The 27,662-nt window shown below is 35.4% G+C and overlaps 1 protein-coding gene across 1 annotated transcript in view; it reads left to right on the top strand.

Annotated features, from left to right (window-relative positions):
• Nucleotides 1-27,662, top strand: part of LOC117597155 (Fc receptor-like protein 5) — a 38,684-nt gene that overhangs the window by 5,379 nt on the left and 5,643 nt on the right. Inside the window, exons 7-18 of the mRNA XM_053233528.1 lie at nt 3,531-3,803; nt 4,787-5,059; nt 11,329-11,601; nt 14,314-14,583; nt 17,037-17,309; nt 19,440-19,709; nt 21,708-21,974; nt 23,831-24,076; nt 24,172-24,279; nt 24,497-24,550; nt 24,643-24,684; nt 24,779-24,847. Of these exons, the coding sequence (XP_053089503.1) occupies nt 3,531-3,803; nt 4,787-5,059; nt 11,329-11,601; nt 14,314-14,583; nt 17,037-17,309; nt 19,440-19,709; nt 21,708-21,974; nt 23,831-24,076; nt 24,172-24,279; nt 24,497-24,550; nt 24,643-24,684; nt 24,779-24,847 (2,418 nt within the window). The remainder of the gene's footprint in view (nt 1-3,530; nt 3,804-4,786; nt 5,060-11,328; nt 11,602-14,313; nt 14,584-17,036; nt 17,310-19,439; nt 19,710-21,707; nt 21,975-23,830; nt 24,077-24,171; nt 24,280-24,496; nt 24,551-24,642; nt 24,685-24,778; nt 24,848-27,662) is intronic.

The following is a 27,662-nucleotide window of genomic DNA, read 5'->3' as shown; positions in this document are numbered from 1 at the left end:
TCATATTGTCTATTTCATTAACATTTTAAAGTGTAGACATGTATTTTCCACATGTGACAAAGGGCTCTATCACAGGCCACTGCACCATTTCAGTTTACTGATGAAGTATTTAATTACCCCACGCACACACAAACACAGAATTAGCCTCTAGCTGGATTCCATACACTGTCACAGCCACATTATAAAATCATCTCTAACCTGCTGTATGAAATGCAAATCAAACATGCATACACACCTAAAGACACTTATTGGGCTTATCTGCTGTGTTATCACATGTTGTTGAGTTTTGTGATGCCTGTTAGCTTGTTTATGTTAAACAACGTTATCTTGTTTCTGTTGTCAGCCATTTTTGTTTTGTGTAGAGTTCCACACTATGGGAACTGTCACGACCTGAACAGTCTAGGGTTGGTAAGGCCGGTGACAAGAATAAAATTAAAGAATAATTTCACTCCTCCTCTCCTGTCCCAGCTCACAATGACCACAATAGAGGCTTGTTCACAAGCTGAAAAGTTTGCTTATTATTTCTTAAATCATTGATTAGAAGCGCATAACTTCGGAAGGGGATCCAGGCCAAACAAACCAAAGTTAAACTAACCAGGGGTTTAGAAAAGTTTAAATTACCTAACAAAGAAATTCTCCCAAAAGAAATACAGAAGTCTTCCCTAACTCCCTAGCTGGCCAAAAACCAGGAGAAAACGGAGTTCACAAAATAAAAGGCAATCCCCAACCTACTGCGTCAGAAATATCGAATAATTGTTTACAAATTACAAATAATTATTTACAAACAAAACTCCAGTACCGGGTTACAGAGGACTCAAATAGCTTAATCTAGCTTAATCTTAAAGTTTACTCCTAAACGGAGTCTCCGCGGCACAACTGGAAAAGAAAAAAAAAAGACTACTCACACAGACTATTTCAACGGCAAGTCAACAACATCGTCGTTCAACAATCAAACGTTGTCTGGGGCAGGAGACAGAGGACGGAACGGCACAACACCCGCGGTGGAGCTTCACGACACGCACACTACAGAAGCTCTCTCACACTGCTCTGCTTCCCAGCATTCAGACGCTCCCGCTCACAACGCAATCTCCTGCAGCTGGTCCCAATCAAGCGCTGTCAGAAGGAGAGAGAGAGAGAGAGAGAGAGAGTGAGTGAGAGAGAGAGAGAGAGAGAGAGAGAGAACTGCGCACAATCTGTATCACGCAATACAACATATACAATACATGCAAATGCAAATAAATAGATGCAAATAAATACAAAGAATAACTTGCGTCCAGGAACGTAACAGAACTAAGAGGACTCTCTGAGCTAACTGATGTGTGTGTTTTGTAAAATTACATATAGAAGGAAGCTGCCAATGTGATTGAATTATTGTATTTTAATAAATAATAATGTTATTATATTGTCATACTATTAATGTTAATTAATATGGTGTTGGCAAGAAAAAGCCTGAACTGGGAGCATAATTAAAACAATGCACTTTCTCTTTTATTGATAAACTGACACTTCCAGCACAAACACAGGCTGGGTGATTAGCCACAGGACCGCTAGAATGGGGTAAACCGGCGGCGGGTAAACAAATATCAGTGAACACAAGCAAGCCAGCACATCGGTATGACATGTACTGGCACAGGCAGCCCATAATCCTATTTTTCACTAAAACACTTATTCCAACTAAACAAGACACTGAAGATTACACTACTGGGCAGCTGTGGGGGCTTATGGGTATACAAATTAATGTCCATTTTACTAAAGTGCAGCAACGCTACATACCCAGTGAACAATTACACTCCCCCGGTCACTCTGTATCTTGGCTGAATGGCAGAACAGTAAAGTGTTCGCCCTGTCCTCAGGAGATCAGGAGATTTAGACCTGATGATGCCACAGCTACCCGTGTCCAGTGACTTTGATATCCGGCTTTGATTGATGGCAGCACGCTATCCCATGTCAACTGAAACTTAACTGATGCCACTTTTGAGCATCTCTGAGCTCATATAGGTGGAAAAGGGCAGTTAGTGTTTTCCTCTGAGTGTGTTCACTAACTAGTGGGAGGGAAATGGAAATGACTAAAATTTGAAAGAAAATTTGGGTAAAAAAAAATTTATATAGAGAAATCACTTTCCACTTTAATCAGTTATATATCATATAATATGTAGATGCTGCAGGTAGCCTGTAGCTGATAAATTGTAATTGAATAGTGACATTACAAACATTGGGATTCTGGTAAATTTGTATGTGAACTGTATGCTCAGGACAGAATTTTCCAAAAACAGAAGCATATCTCAGTTATGCACAATTCTAACCTTGAACTTAAGTCGACTTTTCTTTCATGATATCAGCTCAAGTCAGGAGCAGTATTCACATGTTCAACATGCCAGATTTTCAATATCAGTATTTTTAAAGAGTGACCTTAGTGAATTTCTTAGTGAATATGAAAGGCTGTGATGTCTACATGTACTAAGGGCTTTTCTGATTCACACACTTTCAGAACACATATATGTGCTCATTTAACACAGACATGCTCATCTACTCAACTCTGTGGTGAGAAAAAAAAATCAGGCCTGGTAAATGTGTAATTGTTGAGGTCAGGTAGTGGTGGGAAGTTTACCTGCAGGCTATAAATAAGAAACAGGATAAACAGGGGATTTTCAAATCTGTCACAATAGTGACAATCTACAAATTGAACTGACGGTGTTGTCTTAATACATAATTTCTAGCAAAATTACTTATAGGCTAATTTTAATTAATTGATAACTGACTTTCATTATATTTTCTGTAGCAGATGATCAGGCTGATCACACTGTTTCAGAGAAAAAGATATTTGATCATTAATTGTGAGATAGATGATTATGTCAAGCTACGAAGTACAAATTTCATCATAAAGACAACGTGCTACATACAAATTGTATAGGAAAAGTCATAAAACTGTAGGTTTTTTTTTTTTTTCAATAAATTTGAAATCAAAAGGCTTTATTATGCACAAATATAAGAGAACTGTTGGTTATGTTGTATAGATAAAAGCAGCTCTCATATCTTCATCATTTCATATCAACAGAAAAACCCAAACTGACTGTGAGTGTGAATCACATATTGAATAATATCAACTAAAAGAGTAATGTGTATCACAAGAATGTATCAACTTTGTACATCAAGACTGAAGGGATCTGAGTATGAGTTCATCAAGAAGAAAGATAATCATTTGTTTAAATCATCTTATTTACTTGAGTATTATTTACTTAAGTAATTTACTAATTATAAACCACGGAAGAATCACATCATGTAGGCACCTGCTATTTCTCTAATGTTTGGTCTGTTTCCTCTTTTAGCAAATAAATGTGAACATGATTATTTTAGCTTACTATGCTACACTAATAAAGTAATATAATAAAAGGAAAAGATACGTAGGCTTAATTATTGTTTAGCTGAGACCAGGATCATCACAGAGACAGCAAAATTGTTTTCACTCTATAGAGGTGATTAGTACAGTAAAGATTACATTACTCCTGAACTGTGTGTTTCTTCTCTAACAGAAAAACCTAAACCTGAACTCACATCAGTCCTTAAAGGAGCTGCGCTGACAGGAAACTCAGTGACTCTGTCCTGTACACTGCAGCTGCAGTCTGCTGGATGGAAGTTTTACTGGAACAAAGACACACAGAGCACTGAGACTGAGACTGAAACACACTCCTACACCATCAGCTCAGTTAGAGTCTCTGATGGAGGTCAGTACAAGTGCAGAGCTGGAAGAGGAAACCCAGTCTACTACACACACTACAGTGATGCACTCTGGGTAAAAGTTACTGGTGAGTATGTGACTGCACTGCACAGAGAGTGTTAACAGTAGAGCTGGGTAGTAACACACAGTAAGCTATATTTACACAGCTACATATACAGCACAAATAAATTTTCCCCATTGTCATGCTCGAGTGTGAATGAGTGAAGAGGAGGAGGTTTGAACTTTTATACTGAACCACTGAGTGTAAAAAACTGCTGAATCAGAAAGGATGAGACAGAATAGAGAGTCAATGTGAGGTGTTATGAATTGAAAATGTGTGTGTGTGTATCTGTATGTAGACATGCAGTGATAAGTCATGTCTGTCTGACTTGTGATTTAGCTCTGGTGCAATGCAGCACTTCAAGCAAAAAGCTACTTTTTACTCAGAAAATTATTGTCATTGCTAGCATCTTTAATGCTCTATGTGTAGTTTAATCTATTATCTTCATTAATTCACACAACAAATCTTTTTTTTATCTCTTACCTAATGAATATAACTAATAGAAATAACTGGTTTTTTAATAAAAATAAATGTTAATAAAATATTGACGTAGATTGAAATACAATAATATGAATATAATTATTAACAGGTGAGTCTTCTCCAGTGTCTCCTCCAGTAATGATAAGGATGTGCACATCAGAATTATTGTCTTCTAACCTTATTTTTTCTTTTTATTAAATATACCTGTTAAAAGTGTAAACAAATTATACTCACTCAGTTATTTCTAGCATTATTTTGCACCTTTTACTTTTAGTTTCTTGTTCGCTTGCTGACACTCAGTGTTCCTAAAGATGAATAATCAGGAAAACAGGATAACAAACACACTGTCATTCAGACATGAATCAATAGTGAAAAAGATCTAAAGTTTCAGAACAGTAACTTGATTAATTTTAGGATTGAGTCAGTTTTCCAAATTGTCATCTACATTTACTTCATTAGTAGTGATTGTTAAAATGACTCAGTGCACCTCTGACAGAGCTTCATCTTTTTTTTTTTTTTTTTTTTTACAGAGAGTCCTAAACCTGTGGTGATTATAGAGCCTGATACACAGGTGTTCAGAGGAGAGAGAGTGACTTTCAGGTGTGACATACAGAGAGGAGGAGACACTGAGTGGACATACAGCTGGAATAAGAATGATTACACACTCTACTCAGACAGAACAACACAGGAGTTCAGCATCAGCTCAGTTAGAGACTCTGACGGTGGTAAATACACCTGCAGAGGGAGGAGAAGTGACTCTCAGAGCTCAGAGATCAGTGATCCTGTTACACTATCTGTATCAGGTGAGTGTGTGAGTTTATGTTATTACTTTTTTATTACATATGTTGTTATTTTTGTTTTTATTATATGTAAAATGTATTGCTACTTTAAGTTTTCAGATTTGTTCCAGAGTTTTTTCAATGAACTGCACTGTAACTGAGTCTCATTATAATGACTTTACAGCTTCCTTCTGTCTGTTTACTTTTAATTCTCACTTTTCTGTCTTAAAGCCTCAAATTCACTTGATTACTGGTCAAGACAGGAATCATGACAACTTATTATTCAGTCTGACTGCTGAAACGTCATTTTCCCTTTAATTTTATTTGAAATTGTTAGAAAATCATTGATATTTATAAGAAACATGTTCTTCACCTAATAGTCAAGCTGATGCTACTGTCATGATTCTGCATGTTTGAAAACAGATTTCAATGCTTCACTGTTGTGGCTTCACAGTAAAGATCTGTAAGTTTAGTTGAGTGAAGAAGATTTTTAAATAGATACTGATGTGTGCAGTTGGTGGTGCAGGTTGTGTCAACCCAAGCTTACAACAGCAAAACACACTTTGCCAGAACTTGTGTTGGCAGTAAGGTACTGTAAAATTTAGAGTAAACAACTGTAAAACATATTTACAGTGAATTACTGTAATATCATAATGTTGTATAAAATAACATAACCCAGAACACTTGCTCATTTGAGTGATGCAGGATAAAACTGAGCTGAAGGATCGTGCCAAACCATGACAACTTGGCAGTGCTAGGATTTGAACACACAGCCTTCTGATTCATGACGCTAAGCTTTAACCACTGAGTCATCACAACTACACCATAATTAACTTGCACTGATTCAACTACTTCTACCACTGAATTAACTCCACTAAAAGATTACATTGAATCAATGCAAGCTAGTGGTGCTAGTTGCGGTACCTCAGTGGTTAAGGTTTCGAGTCAAGGATTAGAAGGTTGTGTTCAAATCCCAGCACCACCAAACTGCATTGATTGTGTCCTTGAGCAAGACTCTTCAGCTCAGTTGTTTCCTGCATTAACCAAATATATGGGGTTACATGTTATTTTATACTATGTATAATATTGCAGTGCTTTACTGTAAATATGTTTTATAGTAAAATTTGCTGTAAATTTCACAGTACTCTATTAGCAAACCAGGTTGCCAGTAATTTACTGTAAAATCTACAGTAAAGTTTTTTACAGTGAACACAAAGTTTCTGTAACACATCAGCTACAGCACAGAGCCCTACCTTCACTGACTGGAGATTTCAGCAATAAAGATCTGCTTGTTAAAAATGACTACAAATGTGCACTCTAATAAGAAAATCACAAAGCCAAACAATAATTTTCAATATTGACAACATTATAATATTGTAGATATAATAGGATAAATTCAGGTATATTGGGACAGTTAAACTTAGCATTATTTATTTTCTGGCTTGATAAGTGAATGTCATTTATGTGACATCATATAAGGGGGAGTGATCAGAAAGAAAGAGGAAGTTTTATTTATTATTTCATTTAACCTTTATTTAACCAGGTAAAGTCTTATTGAGATTAAAAATCTCTTTTTCAAGAGAGACCTGGGCAAGAAGGCAGCATGCAAAGTTTCAACAAGCAAAACAGTCAATTATACAATTATACAATAGAGTTAGCATAGCATCATAGCATCCCAAAAAGTTGACCTAAAAAATTTCTCAATGTAGAAAAACACACACACACACACACTATTTAGTTTTTTTTTTTTAAATAACAATGTTCTAAAATTATTATTTAAGATGCATATAAACACATAACAAAATAAGCATTAAATCAGTTCAAATCATGTCCAGATGTTTATAATGTAATCATTGTGAAGATTGTCAGACATGGGGAGGTCATTAGGAACAGCACAGTGTTCAGTTTAATTGGGACAGTCTTAAATACAATAAGTGGAGAGAGGAAAAGTGAAGGGATGTGATGGATGCATGAATGGATGAATGAAACACCCCACAACTATGGTTAAATGAGGCACTGATGGATTATATGTGCATTAAATGATGTTTTTATGAAATGTGTAAATAAGCAGGTGATTAAGGTAGACTGGGAAATACAGAATGTTACTTAGACCTCCTACTGAGTATGCAGAGATTTCTACTTAGTGTACTGTCTTCATATCATTTTAATGATGTACAGTTATTTATTTATTTGTTTGTTTGTTGTGAGGTGGCAACACGACCCACTTTTACTGATGTTTAGTCAAAACACAAAGTGTTAAAAACAAAACCATTTCTAAACATTTCCAATATGTCTTTCAGTAAAGATTATACGTGTAGTTTTGCATTTTGTTTTCCACTTTTCCAAAATATTCTTTGCTCTATACACCCATAAAAATAAATTGATGTAGAGTAGAGAGAGATTAGAGACCTGCATCATCACACAGCAGTTATTTTCTGACCCTCACTTCAATCACAGCTGTTATTTAAGTTAAAAAGTTTAACGTTTAAAGTTTCACTGCTGTGCTTTTAAATAAAAGAGTTAAATGATTGAATAAGATTTTTAAAAAGACACTAATGCATGCAGTGTGATACAGAATTTGAGACATGATTTATAAATCATCATGTGTAAAATCAAAATCACAGGGGCAATACAGTGACCTTTACACTTCAGTTCAATCATTAATTTCTTTTTGTAGACAATGTACTGTATATAAACCATGTAAAAATAAAAAGTCACATCACTGAAACCTTTACAATAAACACTGTATCTAAATTCTTAATTAGGCACAAAGATTAAACTGCTGCTCATGTTGTAAAGGTAACTCCAGCTTTTCATCATTTTATATCAACAGGAAAACCCAAACCGACTGTGAGTGTGAATCCTCAGAGCTCCGTCTACACTGAAGACAGAGTTACTCTGAGCTGTAATCTGCTGTCTACTGGATGGACTTTTCTCTGGTACCAAGGTTATAGGCAATTAAAACCTCTGACCTCTGTAGCTACAGTGACCAACACACTCATTGTGACAGTCTCTAATGAAGGACAAAAATATTGCTACTGTAAAGCACGCAGGGGAAACTACAACTCAGAGATCAGTTATCCAGCCACAATTACAGTGAAAAGTACGTCATGTTTTCTACATTTTCACTACACATTTAAAATTAGGAAGATGGTGAAAACCTAATTATTTTATTATTTTAGTAACTGTTTCAGGAAGTATTATAATTATATAATTATGTAAATATATAATATAATTAATTGATTCTGTATATGGTTAAAATGTTTTTGCTATCTTTGTATAGCGAGACCAAAGCCTGTAGTGAAAGTACAGGCAGCTGAGCGTGTGTTCATTGGGGAAACCGTCACTTTCTCCTGTGAGATACAGACTGGAGGATCCTGGCAGTACCACTGGTATAGAAATAATAAAGAACTCAGTGATGCTGCAGGAAAGAAAACATACACAATCTCTGATGTTAAAGCCTCTGATGAAGGTGATTATACATGTAACGGAACAAAGTCATCAGACCCAAAATACACACAGACCAGTGATGCTGTTACACTGACTGTATCAGGTGAGTGTGTTTTATCTCACATATTGTCTATTTCATTAACATTTTAAAGTGTAGACATGTATTTTCCACATGTGACAAAGGACTCTATCACGGGCCACTGCACCATTTCAGTTTACTGATGAAGTATTTAATTACCCCACGCACACACACAAACACAGAATTAGCCTCTAGCTGGATTCCATACACTAACACAGCCACATTATAAAATCATCTCTAACCTGCTGTATGAAATGCAAATCAAACATGCATACACACCTAAAGACACTTATTGGGCTTATCTGCTGTGTTATCACATGTTGTTGAGTTTTGTGATGCCTGTTAGCTTGTTTATGTTAAACAACATGTTATCTTGTTTCTGTTGCCAGCCATTTTTGTTTTGTGTAGAGTTCTACACTATGGGATCTAAGAGGACTCTCTGAGCTAACTGATGTGTGTGTTTTGTAAAATTACATGTAGAAGGAAGCTGCCAATGTGACTGAATTATTGTATTTTACTAAGTAATAATGTTATTATATTGTCATACTATTAATGTTAATTAATATGGTGTTGGCAAGAAAAAGCCTGAACTGGAAGCATAATTAAAACAATGCACTTTCTCTTTTACTGATAAACTGACACTTCCAGCACAAACACAGGCTGGGTGATTAGCCACAGGACCGCTAGAATGGGGTAAACCGGCGGCGGGTAAACAAATATCAGTGAACACAAGCAAGCCAGCACATCGGTATGACATGTACTGGCACAGGCAGCCCATAATCCTATTTTTCACTAAAACACTTATTCCAACTAAACAAGACACTGAAGATTACACTACTGGGCAGCTGTGGGGGCTTATGGGTATACAAATTAATGTCCATTTTACTAAAGTGCAGCAACGCTACATACCCAGTGAACAATTACACTCCCCCAGTCACTCTGTATCTTGGCTGAATGGCAGAACAGTAAAGCGTTCGCCCTGTCCTCAGGAGATCAGGAGATTTAGACCTGATGATGCCACAGCTACCCGTGTCCAGTGACTTTGATATCTGGCTTTGATTGATGGCAGCACGCTATCCCATGTCAACTGAAACTTAACTGATGCCACTTTTGAGCATCTCTGAGCTCATGTAGGTGGAAAAGGGCAGTTAGTGTTTTCCTCTGAGTGTGTTCACTAACTAGTGGGAGGGAAATGGAAATGACTAAAATTTGAAAGAAAATTTGGATAAAAAAAACTTTGTTTAGAGAAATCACTTTCCACTTTAATCAGTTATATATCATATAATATGTAGATGCTGCAGGTAGCCTGTAGCTGATAAATTGCAATTGAATAGTGACATTACAAACATTGGGATTTTGGTAAAGTTGTATGTGAATTGTATGCTCAAGACAAAATTTTCCAAAAACAGAAGCATATCTCAGTTATGCACAATTCTAACCTTGAACTTAAGTCGACTTTTCTTTCATGATATAAGCTCAAGTCAGGAGCAGTATTCACATGTTCAACATGCCAGATTTTCAATATCAGTATTTTTAAAGAGTGACCTTAGTGAATTTAATTTAAAAATATAACAAACATATGATTTTAAACTACATTAAGTTTTGTTTATATCACTTCTGTGTTTAAACTAAATTATTTTTCATTACTAGCATATTTTACAAAAGAAAATGAAAGGTTGTGATGTCTACATGTACTAAGGGCTTTTTTGATTCACATAATGTCAGCCCTGTGCTCATTTAACACAGACATGCTCATCTGCTCAACTCTAGTGAGAAAACACAAAAAAATCAGGCCTGGTAAATGTGTAAATGTTGAGGTCAGGTAGTGGTGGGAAGTTTACCTGTAGGCTATAAATAAGAAACAGGATAAACAGGGGATTTTCAAATCTGTCACAATAGTGACAATCTACAAATTCAACTGACGGTGTTGTCTTAATACATAATTTCTAGCAAAATTACTTATAGGCTAATTTTAATAGGTTAATTGATAACTGACTTTCATTATATTTTCTGCAGCAGATGATCAGGCTGATCACACTGTTTCAGAGAAAAAGATATTTGATCATTAATTGTGAGATAGATGATTAAGTCAAGCTACGAAGTACAAATTTCATCATAAAGACAACGTGCTACATATAAATTGTATAGGAAAAGTCATAAAACTGTAGGTTTTTTTTTTTTCAATAAATTTGAAATCAAAAGGCTTTATTATGCACAAATATAAGAGAACTGTTGGTTATGTTGTAAAGATAAAAGCAGCTCTCATATCTTCATCATTTCATATCAACAGAAAAACCCAAACTGACTGTGAGTGTGAATCACATATTGAATAATATCAACTAAAAGAGTAATGTGTATCACAAGAATGTATCAACTTTGTACATCAAGACTGAAGGGATCTGAGCATGAGTTCATCAAGAAGAAAGATAATCAGTTGTTTAAATCATCTTATTTACTTGAGTATTATTTACTTAAGTAATTTACTAATTATAAACTACGGAAGAATCACATCATGTAGGCACCTGCTATTTCTCTAATGTTTGGTCTGTTTCCTCTTTTAGCAAATAAATGTGAACATGATTATTTAGCTTACTATGCTACACTAATAAAGTAATATAATAAAAGGAAAAGATAAGTAGGCTTAATTATTGTTTAGCTGAGACCAGGATCATCACAAAGACAGCAAAATTGTTTTCACTCTGTAGAGGTGATTAATGCAGTAAAGATTACATTACTCCTGAAATGTGTGTTTCTTCTCTAACAGAAAAACCTAAACCTGAACTCACATCAGACCGTAAAGGAGATGTACTGACAGGAAACTCAGTGACTCTGAACTGTACACTGCAGCTGCAGTCTGCTGGATGGAAGTTTTACTGGATCAAACCCACACAGAGCACTGAGACTGAGACTGAAACACACTCCTACACCATCAGATCATTTACAGTCTCTGATGGAGGTCAGTACAAGTGCAGAGCTGGAAGAGGAAACCCAGTCTACTACACACACTACAGTGATGCACTCTGGGTAAACATTATTGGTGAGTAAGAGACTTTCTGTTAAGTGATTCTGCACAAGAATGAACATATAAATAACATGTGAGCAGTGTCACAATATAGCAACATTTACACAGCTACTCTATCAGCTAAATCATTTATTAAAGTTAGAGAGAGACAGTGTGAGCACGGCTGAGCAGGGCTGGTGTGAGGTGAGCTGGAAAGCAAGTGGCACAACACTAGTTTAGCTTTGGAAGAAAATATCACCAAAAACTGTAAAACTCTTTTAACAAGCTGCTCAGAGGCAGTAAAAGGGGTTTCATAAATTTACTGCTTCATCAACATCAGCACGTTCGAGTCGAGACCTGCCCGAGCGTGAATGAGTGAAGAGGACGAGGAGCGAACTTTTATACTGAACCACTGAGTGTAAGAGGCTGTAGAATGTGAAAGAATGACAGAGATTAGAGAGTGAGTGTGTATGAGGAGTTATGAACTGATAACAGGTGTGTCGTGATGACTAAGGATGTGCATCACAGAGTTATATATATATATAAAACCCCTTTTTGGCCCCTCCCAGAAACCTCTGGTAAAGCACCAGTGGGTGAAGTCTAACAAAGTGTTACATTTACATATATAGCTTCCTACAAGGAAATCTCTGGGTCCCCAGCTTGTGATGGTGAAATGTGCTGGATGTTAAAGAATATAAATACAGAGCCTATATAGGGCTAAAATGACACTTTCTACCCATAGAAAAGTAATAAAATACCCAATTTATTTAAATCTAGGCAAACGACCAAATAAACCATCAATCAGTAGATAAACAATGAAAAGGAAAGAAACAAATAAAGGAATCAGTTAGCTTAGCAACATAACCCTCTTAGTTTATTTGGGCTGTATTAACAAAGTATCAATTCCCCCTTCAGTTATGTTTATTCTTCTATTCCCAATTATGCTGAATACTTTAACCACTATAAAAATCCTCCTGAAAAATAAATACACAACCACTTATTTATAACACCAAAACAACCTTCAAGTTTCAGTAGTAATTCTCAACCCCTATGGACAATGCAGGAATGGAGAGGAAAAGTTCAAACCCCAGTCAGGTATGAGTATGTCTGGAAATGTTCACAGTTTAACCTCAGTGGTTAACTTGGAAATATTGAGAAGACAAATTCAACCAAACTCTCATGTGAAATAGTTCTTAAACTGTACCAGCGCTGGTAACCTCGTTGGGGCTCATATCGTTGGTGCACATATGACAGGTAAATCCTTGGAAAATACGGCAACAAAAATATAACCAAGTACTCACTCGGTCCTGTACTCCAGTATGTAGTCACTGGTGGAACTTTGAGAAGAAACCTGCTTTGGCTCTTCTCTCTCGAGGACACGATGTGAACCTTCCCCCCGCGCCGTTCAGTTGTCCACTCAGCATCCAACCGGTGGTGAATCAACAGGTGTCCATAGACCTAACAGCCAACGAGCGTGAAAATGGCGTCTGGAGCGGCAATTGTCCACGGCTCTGCTCTTTACTCAGTGTTTGCCTTTTTTCCCTTCACGTCATTTTGCTGTGTTTAGAATACGGTACACTCTGTAGCCGGGTTAACGGCTCTAAACTCTGTGGGCCAGTACTTACGCAGTTAATCTCCACCAAAGTTTATCAAAGCACGCTAAACTGTGTCCAACATGGCGTTCGCTCACCGTCCTCTCTCTCTCTCTTTTTTTCTTTTTCCTGTCTTCAAGCGCTCTCCTTTCTCTTCCATCCAAAACTTCGATTTGTCATAAGACCTGTCAATCAGTTCCTTACTGAATACTCGCCCATGGGAAAACCCAATCAGTTCCTTATTGAATACTCGCCCATGGGAAAACACAATCAGTTCCTTATTGAATCACTCCCCCATGGGAATACCCAATCAGTTCCTTATTGAATACTCGCCCATGGGAATACCCAATCCGTTCCTTATTGAATACTCCGCCATGGGAAAACACAATCAGTTCCTTACTGAATACTCGCCCATGGGAAAACCCAATCAGTTCCTTATTGAATACTCCGCCATGGGAAAACCCAATCAGTTCCTTATTGAATACTCGCCCATGGGAAAACACAATCAGTTCCTTATTGAATACTCCGCCATGGGAAAACACAATCAGTTCCTTATTGAATACTCCGCCATGGGAAAACACAATCAGTTCCTTATTGAATACTCCGCCATGGGAAAACCCAATCAGTTCCATAATCTCTCCTTTTCTTTTCCGTGCATGTCCAATAGCGTAACAAAACAAAATAAACCCATTAATTACTGATTACAATATACAATAACCATTTTACAAAAAGAATACAATAATATTCATTCTCATTTATATAAAACTACAAAAACATATTTATTAGGAAAAAACACTGAAAATAACAAACTTGCCATATTCACTTTCAACAGTACCATATATATATATACTATATATATATATATATATATATATATATATATATATATATATAATATATGTGTGTGTGTGTGTAGAACTAGTGTTATTTTTAGGGCTGAGTCTGTATTTAAGATTGTGATCTACATTTACTTCATCAGTAGTGACTGTTGTCTGACAGAGCTTAATCATTTACATGTGAGCAGATATACTGTATCTACACTCTGAATGTTTACCCAAATTCTGTATTTAATTTTAAAATGTTACTACTTCTTTAAATGATAGTGTTGGAAATGAATTCATATATAGAAACAGTAGTGATTTTTTTTTTCTTACAGAGAGTCCTAAACCTGTGGTGTCTATAAAGCCTGATACACAGGTGTTCAGAGGAGAGACTGTGACTTTCAGGTGTGACATACAGGAAGGAAGAGGCACTGAGTGGACATACGACTGGTATAGGGACGATTCCACATTCTACCCATCCCACACAACACAGGAGTTCAGCATCTCTGTTGAAAATTATCACGGTGGTAAATACACCTGCAGAGGGAGGAGAAGTGACTCTCAGATTTCAAAGACGAGTGATCCTGTTACACTCTCTGTATCAGGTGAGTGTGTGAATGTATGTTATTACTTATATACTGTATGTAAAAGTTATGATTCGTTTCAGATTTTGTTCCAGATTTTATTAGATGAGACACAAAGTCTCGTTATAATGATTTTACAACTTCCTAGTTTAAAGTTACGGATTCAATTGATTTGTAAAGAATCACTACAACTTATTAGTCAGTCTGACTGCTGGAACGTCATTTTGCCTTTAATTTTATTTTAAATTGTTAGAAAATCATTGATATGTATAAGAAACATGTTCTTCACCTAACAGTCAAGCTGATGCTACTGTCATGATTCTGCATGTTTGAAAACTGAGTTCAAGGTTTCACTGTTGTGGCTTCACAGTAAAGATCTGTAAGTTTAGTTGAGTGAAGAAGATTTTTAAACAGATACTGATGTGTGCAGTTGGTGGTGCAGGTTGTGTCAACCCAAGCTTACAACTGCAAAGCACACTTTACCCCCCATTTTTCTTTAACATGCACACACAAGAACTCGAACACAATTCAGTCCAACACAGAGTCTCTGTAACACATCAGCTGCACCAAAGAGCCCTACGTTCACTGACTGGAGGAATTCAGCAATAAGATCTGCTTGTTAAAAATAACTAAAAATGTACACTCTATAAGAAAATCACAAAGCCAAACAATGTGTCATGTCAGTGCCGGAATCTGCACCGGACTCTATTTCCCACAATGCACCATCACCTACAAACATGGACACTAGGGACTACAACACCCATGCACCATGTTCAGTGTCACACCTCACAGTCACCCCAATTCCTGATCACACACACCCTGGACTCTATTAGCACACACACTGTATAAGCACACTCACTGCACCAGCACACTGGCAAAGTATTTGTTCAGTTTGTGTTCTCACCTGATGCACTAAGCCTTTGTTGTTGCTTCCTAATTCTGGTTTTGACCCTCGTGTTTGCTGTCGACTCTTGATCTTTGTCTTGTTCTGTGATCTCCAGTTTGTACCTCGCCTGACCTTCAGCCTGTTTAACTTTTTTGAGATTCGCCTCATGATTTGGATTTGTTTATCATTACCGGCCATTTTAATAAAATTATCCTCTGTAATTGTCACCATCTCTGCTGCCTGAAACAATAATTTCAATATTGACAACATTATAAGACGTGTAAATATAATATGATTAATTCAGGTATATTGGGACAGTTAAACCTAGCATTATTTATTTTCTGGCTTGATGGGTAAACGTAAAAACGTATGTTACTGAGGCCTTGCAGTGGAAGTGTTTCAGAGAAATTGCATGACTTCATTCATCATTCACGGCGTCATATAAGGGGGCGTGGCCAGAATCCAACAGGAAGTTTTATTTATTTCTCATTTAAACTTTATTTAACCAGGTAAAGTCTCATTGAGATTAAAAATCTCTTGAAAAAGAAGGCAGCATGCAAAGTTTCAACAAGCAAAACAGACAAGTAATTAGACAATACAGTTAGCATAGCATCATAGCGTCCCAAAAAGTTGACCTAAAAATTTCTTGAGGTAGAAAAATTACACACATATTGTAGTTGTTTTTGTTTTGTTTTAAATAAGATTCTAAAATTGTTATTTAAGATGCATACAAACACATGATAAACTGTAACAAAATAAACATAAAGTTATTTCAAATGTTTGTAATTTAATCATTGGGAAGATTGTCAGACATGGGGAGGTCATTAGGAACAGCACAGTGTTCAGTTTAATTGGGACAGTCTTAAATACAATAAGTAGAGAGAGGAAAAGTGAAGGGATGTGATGGATGGATGAATGGATGAATGAAACACCCCACAACTATGGTTAAATGAGGCATTGATGGATTATATGTGCATTAAATGATGTTTTTATGAAATGTGTAAATAAGCAGGTGATTAAGGTAGACTGGGAAATACAGAATGTTACTTAGACCTCCTACTGAGTATGCAGAGATTTCTACTTAGTGTACTGTCTTCATATCATTTTAATGATGTACAGTTATTTATATGTTTGTTTGTTTGTTTGCTGTGAGGTGGCAACATGACCCACTTTTATTGATGTTTAGACAAAAAAAGTGTTAAAAAACAAGACCATTTCTAAACATTTCCAATATGTCTTCCAATAAATATTATATATGTAGTTTTGCATTTTGTGTTCCACTTTTCCAAAATAATCTTTACTCTATACACCCATAAAAATAAATTGATGTGGAGTAGAGAGAGATTAGAGACCTGCATCATCACACAGCACTTATTTTCTGACCCTCACTTCAATCACAGTGAAGCTTTACATTTAATATCCCTATTTTCATTCTCATCATGTGTTTAACTAAAAATTCTAAAACAATTTAAAAGTAGTCATAATATGTTTAGCATCATCACAGAGAGAGTATTACTGTTTTACTGTAGATGTGATTAGTGTAGTAAAGATTACTTCACTTTCTGAAAGTGTATTTAATTTCTAACAGAAAAACCTAAACCTGAACTCACATCAGACCTTAAAGGAGCTGCACTGACAGGAAACTCAGTGACTCTGAACTGTACACTGAAGCTGCAGTCTGCTGGATGGAAGTTTTACTGGAACAAAGACACACAGCGCCGTCAGACTGAGACTGAAACACACTCCTACACCATCAGCTCAGTTAGAGTCTCTGATGGAGGTCAGTACAAGTGCAGAGCTGGAAGAGGAAACCCAGTCTACTACACACACTACAGTGATGCACTCTGGGTAAATGTTATTGGTGAGTAATAGACTTTCAATATAGCAACATTTACACAGCTACATACAAAGAACTCTTTCAGCTAAATCATTTATTAAAGTTAGAGAGAGACAGTGTGAGCACGGCTGAGCAGGGCTGGTGTGAGGTGAGCTGGAAAGCAAGTGGCACAACACTAGTTTAGCTTTGGAAGAAAATATCACCAAAACCTGTAAAACTCTTTTAACAAGCTGCTCAGACGCTGTAAAAGGGGCTTCATAAAGTTACTGTTTCAGAAACATCAACACTTTTATACTTAAGCAGTGACTGAAGGAGGCTTTAGACTCTGAAAGAATGAGCGAAATTAGAGAATGAGTGTGTATGAAGAGTTATGAACTGATGACAGATGTGTGGTGATGAGTAAGGATGTGTATGGCAGAATTATTGTATATATATATATATATATATATATATGAATATATATATATATATATATATATATATATATATATATATATGAATATATATTTTATATTTATATATATATATATATGAAGAGTTTGGTTCCAAAATGCTATAAATCCATTTTGATTAATTTGAGTAAAAATGTGTTTTCTTTACCAAGAAAATGGCAAGATGAAAACCACTATTTTCTGTTTCAAACTTTCACATCTTTAGGTTATAATAACATTAAAAATTCAAATCCAGATTTTGATTTTCAAAGATTTATTATAAAAACTGATTATTTTTTTCCCAAAATGCAATAAATCCATGACACGTTTTTTTTTTTTTTTTTTTTTTACAAAATGCAATAAATCCATTGAATCAATATAAAAGTTATTTTTCACATTGAAACTGTTGAAAATACACAACAAAGTAAGTTGATCCACATATGACAGCCTCTGAACTTGGTCAATACTAAACTTATATACAGGCACTGGACTGAAAATACGTTCAATCAGTCATCGCTCCCAAAATGAATTCAATGGGTCATCTTGTTAATGCTATAAATTAATTACAACAATAAAAGAAAATTTCATCATGAACAAGAACATGAACAACAATATCACATTAGACCCCAGAAATTCCAAAATGACATTTCCCTTACATTCAACTTCCAAAAGTACATTAATCATTAATAAAACATTAATGGCATTAATAAAAACACTTACTTTGTCATATTAAGAACACTGTAAAGAAGAAAGATTCACATATTATAGTATCAATTTTATATCACTTGTAGGCCTAAAAGATTTTTTTAAAGATTTCATTCAACCCATAGCCCTGTTGAGCAAGATCACCATGAGCTATTGATAGGTAAAGGAATAGCTTGCTCAAGCAACAGCCGGCATTTTTGCTCCTCCCGAGTGCCTCATCTTCTTAATCTCCTCACGTAAATGGTTAGATTTCAATGGCTTACATTTCTTCCCCACCACAGAAACCACCACAGGTTCATCAATGCCGTCAAAATTATTCATTTTTTTGTTTGTTTGTTGATCACAAAGTACAAAGTAAATGAGGAAAACTAGGATGCCGGGTGTATTCAAAGCGCCGCCATTACTGTTTACAATGCGTGGAATGGTGCGCTGTGATTGGTTGAGTGGATGTATCGCATTCTGCAGAGAAGAGAGACTGGCGTTTGTCGCGGTTTGGAAAGAAAGGGAAAAAACATGACAAAATAACACGGAGGATATCGCATTTTGCATAAAATTAAAAATTGACTTTTCAATACCGACCAGATACAATACTGTTTTTGGCGGGAACTCAATTTTTTTTTTAAAATGGCGTTTATCACGTTTTGGAACCAACTCTTCATATTTATATATAATATGTGTGTATATATATATATATATATATATATATATATATATATATATATATATATATATATATATATATATATATATATATATATATATATGTATATGTGTGTGTATATATGTATATAGGTAGGTGGTTATGACTGATCAGTCTATTACTTAGTATTAATTTTTGATTAAGTACACTTGTAAAAAAAAAATCAATTAGTACTCAGTCAGTCACTGCTTACTGTATCTTTACTCTGAATGTTTACCCAAATTCTGTATTCAATTTTAAAATGTTACTACTTCTTTAAATGATAGTGTTGGAAATCAATTCATTTATAGAAACGGTAGTGATTTTTTTTTCTTACAGAGAGTCCTAAACCTGTGGTGTCTATAAAGCCTGATACACAGGTGTTCAGAGGAGAGAGAGTGACTTTCAGGTGTGACATACAGGAAGGAAGAGGCACTGAGTGGACATACGACTGGTATAGGGACAATTCCACATTCTACCCATCCCACACAACACAGGAGTTCATCATCTCTGTTAGAAATTATCACGGTGGTAAATACACCTGCAGAGGGAGGAGAAGTGACTCTCAGATCTCAGAGATGAGTGATCCTGTTACACTCTCTGTATCAGGTGAGTGTGTGAATGTATGTTATTACTTACATATGTATGTAAAAGTTATGATTCGTTTCAGATTTTGTTCCAGATTTTATCATATGAGACACATTACAGCTTCTTTTTCTCTGTTTACTTAAGATTTTCACTTTCCGAAGTAATCGGTTCATTTGATTTGTAAAGAGTCACTACAACTTATTATCTATTTTGATCAATATGACACATTTTTCCTCAGCTATTATTTAAATTGTTAGAAAACAGTTGACATTTATGAGAAACACAGTCTTCTTCACCTAATATTCAAGCTGATTCTACTTTCATGATTTTGCGTGTTTGAAAAAGATTTCAAAGTTTCACCGTTGTGCTTTTACAATAAAGAGTTAAATGATTGAATAAGCTTTTTAGAAAGACACTAATGTGTGCAGTGTGGTTCAGAATTTGAGACACGATTTAAAAATCATCATGTGTAAAAGCAAATTCACAGGAGCAATACAGTGACCTTTACACTTCAGTTCAATCATTAATTTCTTTTTGTAGACAATGAATTGTATATAAACTATGTAAAAAATACATTGATATGACTGTAATCTTTACAAATATCTTCTAAGATTGTAGAACAGAGTTCTGCAAATATAAAACATGTGATATAACAGTGAGAGATTTAAGTGAGACACTTATGACCTGAAATAATAAAAGAATTGAACAGCTACTTTTGCTATATTCAGTTTTATGGATTAAAAAATATTTAATTATTCTACTTCTATTTGTTAATTTGAATAATATCCACTAAATGCGTAATGTGTATCAAAAGAATGCATCACCTTTGTACGGCAAGACCGAAGGGATCTGAGTATGAGTTCATCAAGAAGAAAGACATTCACTATTTAGTTATTATATAATTTAATTATATAATTTAATAAATTACACAACACTGATGAATAGAAGAATCACATCATGTGGGGACCTGCTATTGCAAAATACCTGCAAAATAATCTTTGTTCAGTAAATAAATGTGAACATGATTATTTTAACTTACTGTGCTACACTAATAGAGTAATACAATAATAGAAAAATATGTAGGCTTAATTATAGTTTAGCTGAGACCAGTATGATCACAGAGACAGCAAAAATTGTTTTCACTCTATAGAGGTGATTAGTACAGTAAAGATTCCATTACTCCTGAACTGTGTGTTTCTTCTCTAACAGAAAAACCTAAACTCACATCAGACCTTAAAGGAGCTGCACTGACAGGAGTGTGTGTGTGTGTACGTGTGTGTGTACATGTGTGCGTGTGTGTGTGTGTGTGTGTGTGTGTGTGTGTGTGTGTGTGTGTGTGTGTGTGTGTGTGTGTGTGTGTGTGTGTGTGTGTGTGTGTGTGTGTGTACGTATACAGGGCATGGTGGCTTACTGTCTTAGTGGTTAGCATGCTCACACCTCTGGGATTGGGGGTTTGATTCCTGGCCCTGCCCCGAGTGGGTGGAGTTTGCCTGTTCTCCTTGTGCTTTGGGGGTTTCCTCCGGTTCTCCAGTTTCCTCCGCCAGTCCAGAGACATGCGCTGTAGGCTGATTGGCATCTCTAAATTGTCTGTAGTGTGTGAATGGGTGTGTGGGTGTGTGATTGTGCCCTGCGATGTGTTGCCATGCCACGTGTCCCCTGCCTTGTGCCTGAGTCCACTGGGATAGGCTCCAGGCTCCCTGTGACCCTGTGTAGAATAAGTGGTACAGAAAATGGATTGTGTGTGTGTGCAGCATGTAATAATGAGTAAAAAATGTGAAATTTTGTGACTTAGCTCTGGTGCAATGTAGCACTTCAAACAGAAAGCTCCTTTTTACTCAGTAAATTATTGTCACTAGCATCTGTTATGCTCTGTGTATAGTTTAATCTATAATCTTCCTTACTTCACACCAAAATCTTTTTTTATGTCCTTTAATTTTCTTACCTTTTTAAGCAAAAATAAATGTTAATATAATATTGTCATAAATTGAAATAGAATAATATGAATATAATTATTAACAGGTGGATCTCCTCCAGTGTCTCTGATCATCAGTCCCAGCAGAACTCAACACTTTACTGCTGACTCTCTCTCACTGAGCTGTGAGGACCAGAGTGACTCTACTGGATGGACAGTGAGAGGATACACACACAATGAGACACTGTTCGATTGTTCATCAGTTTCAGGATCTACATGTAACATCAGCTCCCTCTCTACATCACACACTGGAGTTTACTGGTGTCAGTCTGAATCTGGAGGACGCAGTAATTCTGTTATCATCACAGTGCACAGTGAGTCATTTTATCAATTCTCATCAGTAGTATTTTAATATACAAAACCATATCTAACATTTAAAAAAATCTAATGTTAGGAATTGAAAATGAAGTTAAATGATACATTACCTTTAATAATAACACATAAAAATTAATTTAGTATCTTGTGATTAACAGAATTGCAGTAAAACCTATTTTAATGTCTGAAAGCTACTGAAAAACTTCTGGAAATTTCACTTAACACAGTGTCTTAGTTCCTTTTAAATGAACAATTACATTAGACTCTTCAGCTCATGTAGCTCTCTGTTTCCTTCTCTCTGAGTCACTCTGTCATGGTTAACATAACTGCATAGCTATGTATTTCCATAACCTGAGAAAATGATGAAAGCTTTAACATTAAACTACATTCATAGATAGTTATTAAGCTACTGCTGTGTTCTTTAAGATTTATGATGTTAATTGTGTTGTAGGCAGGACAGCATGTAGGTCTGAATGACTGCAATATTAGCTCCAAAGTTTTGATATCTTCCATAACTGGATTAAATTATAATATTCATAATATTCAGGCTATAACTTAACTCCCATTTATTTGTAAATTCCACGAGCTTTGAGTGACTTGTAGATGTAAAAAAAAGTCAGATGTAAAAAATAAGCACTGCCACCACAAGCAAAATAGAATACTAGAAAAATGTAGGGAAGTTAGAGCCTGTGGGTCATATAAATGCTACATGCTGCATATTAAACAAAAAGTTATATGGAGTCGCCATCCATATAACTGGTGATTCCTATTCATCTATTTCAGTCACGTTACCTCTTTCTTATAGCTGTCATAATTATGACCATAATTTATGATCCATACCAAGTCCCAGAGGAAAATATATACAGATCTGGAGTCAGAAAAGACATTGCCAAATCTACTATTCACAGACATTTACATATATATTTAATCTACAGTCCATCTCTGTACATGGGCAAGAGTCTGAGGGCTTTAGTGTACAGATACTTAGCAGTACGAAATACAAAACGAAGGCACAAAGATAAACTTTATGTAATCCCTATGTAAACTTATGTAAACTTGTGGACAGACCTCTATTGATCTGTTCCATGTGAGGTTACTGTATGACCACACTGCCATATTTATGATCAAAAGATTGTGGAAGATGTGGCTATAGATAAATAAACAGCAGTATCACAGCAGTCTCTAGCTTCATAAATAGAAACAAAAGTTTGTGATCACATTATTTGTGAGCTAAAACTAGCTAGTGAACTGTGTAGCCTAGGTAGATATGTACAGCTACCAAATGCAGGTTCAACACTTGCAATTCAATTCCTAAACGGTTAATGCACTATTTTTGTTAAACTCCTTGAATTAAAGCTGAAGGTCTACACTTCAATCCCATCATGATTGCGTCATTTCAAATCCATTGTGGAGGTGTACAGAGGCAAAATGATGAAAATTTTGTCACTGTCTAAATACTTATGGACCTGACTGTAGATATGGCCAGCAGATATGTACAAGAAGATATTTATTATTTTGAAAACCCACTGGTAAAGCTACAGACAGCAACATTAATCATAAACCCTCTGCACATCTGTCTCAGACAAATGTTCAGATAATTTATTTAGCTTAGCACATATAGCTATAGCCACCAACTTACTGATGTAAAGTGCTCATTACAGAGAATGGAGTGTTTTGGAATGGAGTGAAAGTGAATCATTCAAATCAAATCAAAAATCATTATTTTTGGCTGAGATTGTTTCATTGTTTGAAATTTCAAAAACTGTGTCACTGTCCATAAATACTTATGGACCTGACTGTATACTTGTATTTTACACACTTTGTGTTTTCAGTGTCGTCTTTCTCTTTCCTACAGATGGTGATTTGATCCTGGAGAGTCCTGTCCATCCTGTAACTGAGGGAAATCCTCTGACTTTACGCTGTTTAAATCGCTCAAAGATCTCAGATTCTGGTGCTGATTTCTATAAAAATGATTCCATCCTCCAGTCCCAGACTACAGGAGAGATGACCATCAGTAGTGTATCAGAGTCAGATGAAGGTTTCTACCACTGTAAACACCCAGAAAGAGGAGAGTCACCGAAAAGCTGGGTTTCAGTCAGAGGTGAGGAAACCGTGTCTTGCATGAATTAGATTTGTAACAATACAATTTCAATATGTAGTGTTTAAATGGATATTTGTGTTCCCTTCTTTCCCTAGTTTCAGCTTCTGGATCCACTGGTGTAATTATAGGACTGAGTTCGGCCTTCGTGTTTGTCATCTTAATGATCTTACTGATTCCTCTGTTGCACTACAAGAAGAAAAGAGGTTTGATGATAAGCTCTTCATGTCCATAGCACAAAAAGCCTGTCTACAGGCCACTAAAAGACAGATGCTATGGTGTATTTGCTATTTTAGATAATATTTGTAATTTTTGTGGAAAAATAGTGAAAAAAAAGTTTTTTTTACACGTTCGTGTTTCAACAGAAATTCTTATACATGCGTAAAGTCAATGTTTTAATGTTTTAATTACTCTCTTGAGAAGGTGTAGAACATCAGACTCCTTCTGCTGTAAATCAGGACACCAATCAGCCTGCAGGTCAGTCTGCAATAACATTAATCACATCAGCATTTGTTTTTGACATTAGTTAACCTTTTCCCCTAAAGTCTTTATTTTTTCTACTTTAAAAGATGGTGATAACATCTACGAAAATACTAATATGAGAACCACAGGTATAGTCTAAATTTTTGCAGCTAAATGTGAGATAGATTTAGTAACATAACATTGCAAGAGCTTCTGTATTGACTCTATTTTATTCTCTTCTAGATGATTCTGCAGCTGAAGCCAGCAATATGCTCTACTCAGAGGTTGTCACTAGGAAGAAGAAACAAAAGGGTAAGAATACTGCATGCAACTAATGTCAAATCTTTTGTTTTTAATTGCCTTTGTTGTTCATCTAAAATAATTTCTGTATTAAATGATGCTGCCAGAAAGCCAGGTGATCTATTCCCAAATTGAAATAAAAACTTTTTTTAGATGATAATTGTTTTCGTCATATGACTCTTCAGGATTATAACTTACCAGGAAGGTGAAGTGCTCCATTACACCAGACTTTAATGTTTTAGGGGACTTTTTCAGCTCCTGCTTGCTGCTGAACGTAGAATCTACTATGCTAGTATGTTAGCACATTGTCTCTTGAAAACAGCATGCTTAGGAGAAGTGTGTTTTTTCTTAAAGCCCCATAGCCTCTCCTGAGCCAAGATAATGGCGAAGCTAATTTTTTGTAGGAGGGACTGTAAGCTTTAAATGTTTATTACACCACACATAATATAAGCGGTATTTTATGACATAAAGACAACTGTTTTATATACAGTATATAAACTCTATCACTCTGCCCCGAGAAACACTGAAAACTTTCTGGAAATCTTTCTATTTAACGTGAACCAGTAAGTCTAACTCTCTTTAAAAACCTAAATCAGGGAAATGTTGTTCATAGTTGACAACAAAAGCCACATAACATTTTATCAGATTTGGAGATTTTGGAACTTTAGATTTCTAACTTTAGATCTAACTTTAGATTTAGAGATAGATTTAGTAACATAACATTTCAAGAGCTTCTATATTGACTCTATTTTAATCTCTTCTAGATGATTCTGCAGCTGAAGCCAGCAATATGCTCTACTCAGAGGTTGTCACTAGGAAGAAGAAACAAAAGGGTAAGAATACTGCATGCAACTAATGTCAAATCTTTTGTTTTTAATTGCCTTTGTTGTTGATCTAAAATAATTTCTGTATTAAATGATGCTGTCGACAAAATTTATAGTCTAAATTTTTGAAGCTAAATGTGAGATAGATTTAGTAACATAACATTGCAAGAGCTTCTGTATTGACTCTATTTTAATCTCTTCTAGATGATTCTGCAGCTGAAGCCAGCAATATGCTCTACTCAGAGGTTGTCACTAGGAAGAAGAAACAAAAGGGTAAGAATACTGCATGCAACTAATGTCAAATCTTTTGTTTTTAATTGCCTTTGTTGTTGATCTAAAATAATTTCTGTATTAAATGATGCTGCCAGAAAGCCAGGTGATGTGATCTATTCCCAAATTGAAATAAAAACTTTTTTAAGATGATAATTGTTTTTCATCATATGACTCTGCATGTATATAAAAGGTGTAATGATACACAAAATTCAAATTCAATACGATTTAGAAAAGGCGGTGCCTCGATACGATACATTTTCTGTAGAACAAAAATAAACACTGCCTGAATATATGTCTTAAGATTACATTTCAACTGATTAAAACATTCAATATTATAAACGTACAATAATTGAAACTTAATAATGACGCAGTGTTCAGACTCTTAGCAGCTTGTAATGAAAAAAAAAAAAACTTGTGCATGTAATTGGCTGAGCTGTTACTGGTGTGACTCACAAGAGGGCATGTCAGATGCCTGGAGATTTTCATATTCTGCTGTAAGGTCGTTGTGCTAGCAGTGTCACGTAACCCTATAGGTGTGTTTTTGAACTCCACATTCTCCACTACCCAATATGAACTTCTCAACTGCCACAGTAATTTCTTCAGCAAATAAAAGCAGCCTGAATACAGCAGAGAGTTTGCTGCAGAGAGTGTAATGGAGCCGAAGTGCTGCATTACACCAGACCTTAATGTTTTAGGGGAATCTTTCAGCTCCTGCTTGCTGCTGAACGTAGAATCTACTATGCTAGTATGTTAGCATATTGTCTCTTGAAAACAGTGTGCTTAGGAGAAGTGTGTTTTTTCTTAAAGCCCCATAGCCTCTCCTGAGCCAAGATAATGGTGAAGCTAATTTTTTGTAGGAGGGACTGTGAGCTTTAAATGTTTATTACACCACACATAATATAAGCGGTATTTTATGATGTATAGCCTACTGTTTTATATACAGTATATAAACTCTATCACTCTGCCCCGAGAAACACTGAAAACTTTCTGGAAATTCAATTCAATTCAATTTTATTTGTATAGCGCTTTTAACAATGAACATTGTCTCAAAGCAGCTTTACAGAACATAAGAAACAGAAAAACATGCAAACATAGAAAAAAATCTTTCTAATTAATGTGAACCAGTAAGGCTAACTATCTTTAAAAACCTAAATCAGGGAAATGTTGTTCATAGCTGACAACAAAAGCCACATAATAACATTTTATTAGATTTGGAGATTTAGAGATTTTGGAACTTTGGCGTTCATTCTTTTATCAGCACTGAAAAAATGTATTAAATGGAGATTTGGATCAATGGCTCTTTAGAAAATAAAAGCATATTTCTTTTGTGAAATGTGGTCCATTTTATAGATAAATATGGTAGTAATATGGTTTTATTTGGGAGTAAGCCAGTATTTAAGGCTACTGAACAAACCATAAAAAAGGATTCGTATTCGTAAATGAATGTTGTCTTTGTCACACACACTCTCTCACCCTTTTCAATTATGAAGTATGAAAATATGAAAGTAAAAATATCCCACTCTCACTTTTTTTTTGTTGCATCCTGTGAAATGTTCAGATACCCAGATTTTCTTAAAAAATATAAAAAAGGGGTAAAATTACACAAAGCTACTTCTACATTATAATTTGTTAAGTAAGAGATTACTTTTCTCTGTCTCAGAAGTTTCAGCCTGCAGGTCAGTCTGCAATAACATTAATCACATCAGCATTTGTTTTTGACATTAGTTAAC

The sequence above is a fragment of the Pangasianodon hypophthalmus genome, chromosome 4, assembly GCF_027358585.1.
Source record: "Pangasianodon hypophthalmus isolate fPanHyp1 chromosome 4, fPanHyp1.pri, whole genome shotgun sequence".
Lineage (NCBI taxonomy): Eukaryota > Metazoa > Chordata > Actinopteri > Siluriformes > Pangasiidae > Pangasianodon > Pangasianodon hypophthalmus.
The sequence above is the reverse complement of the archived record's forward strand: the minus strand, read 5'-3'. Positions and strand labels throughout refer to the sequence as shown.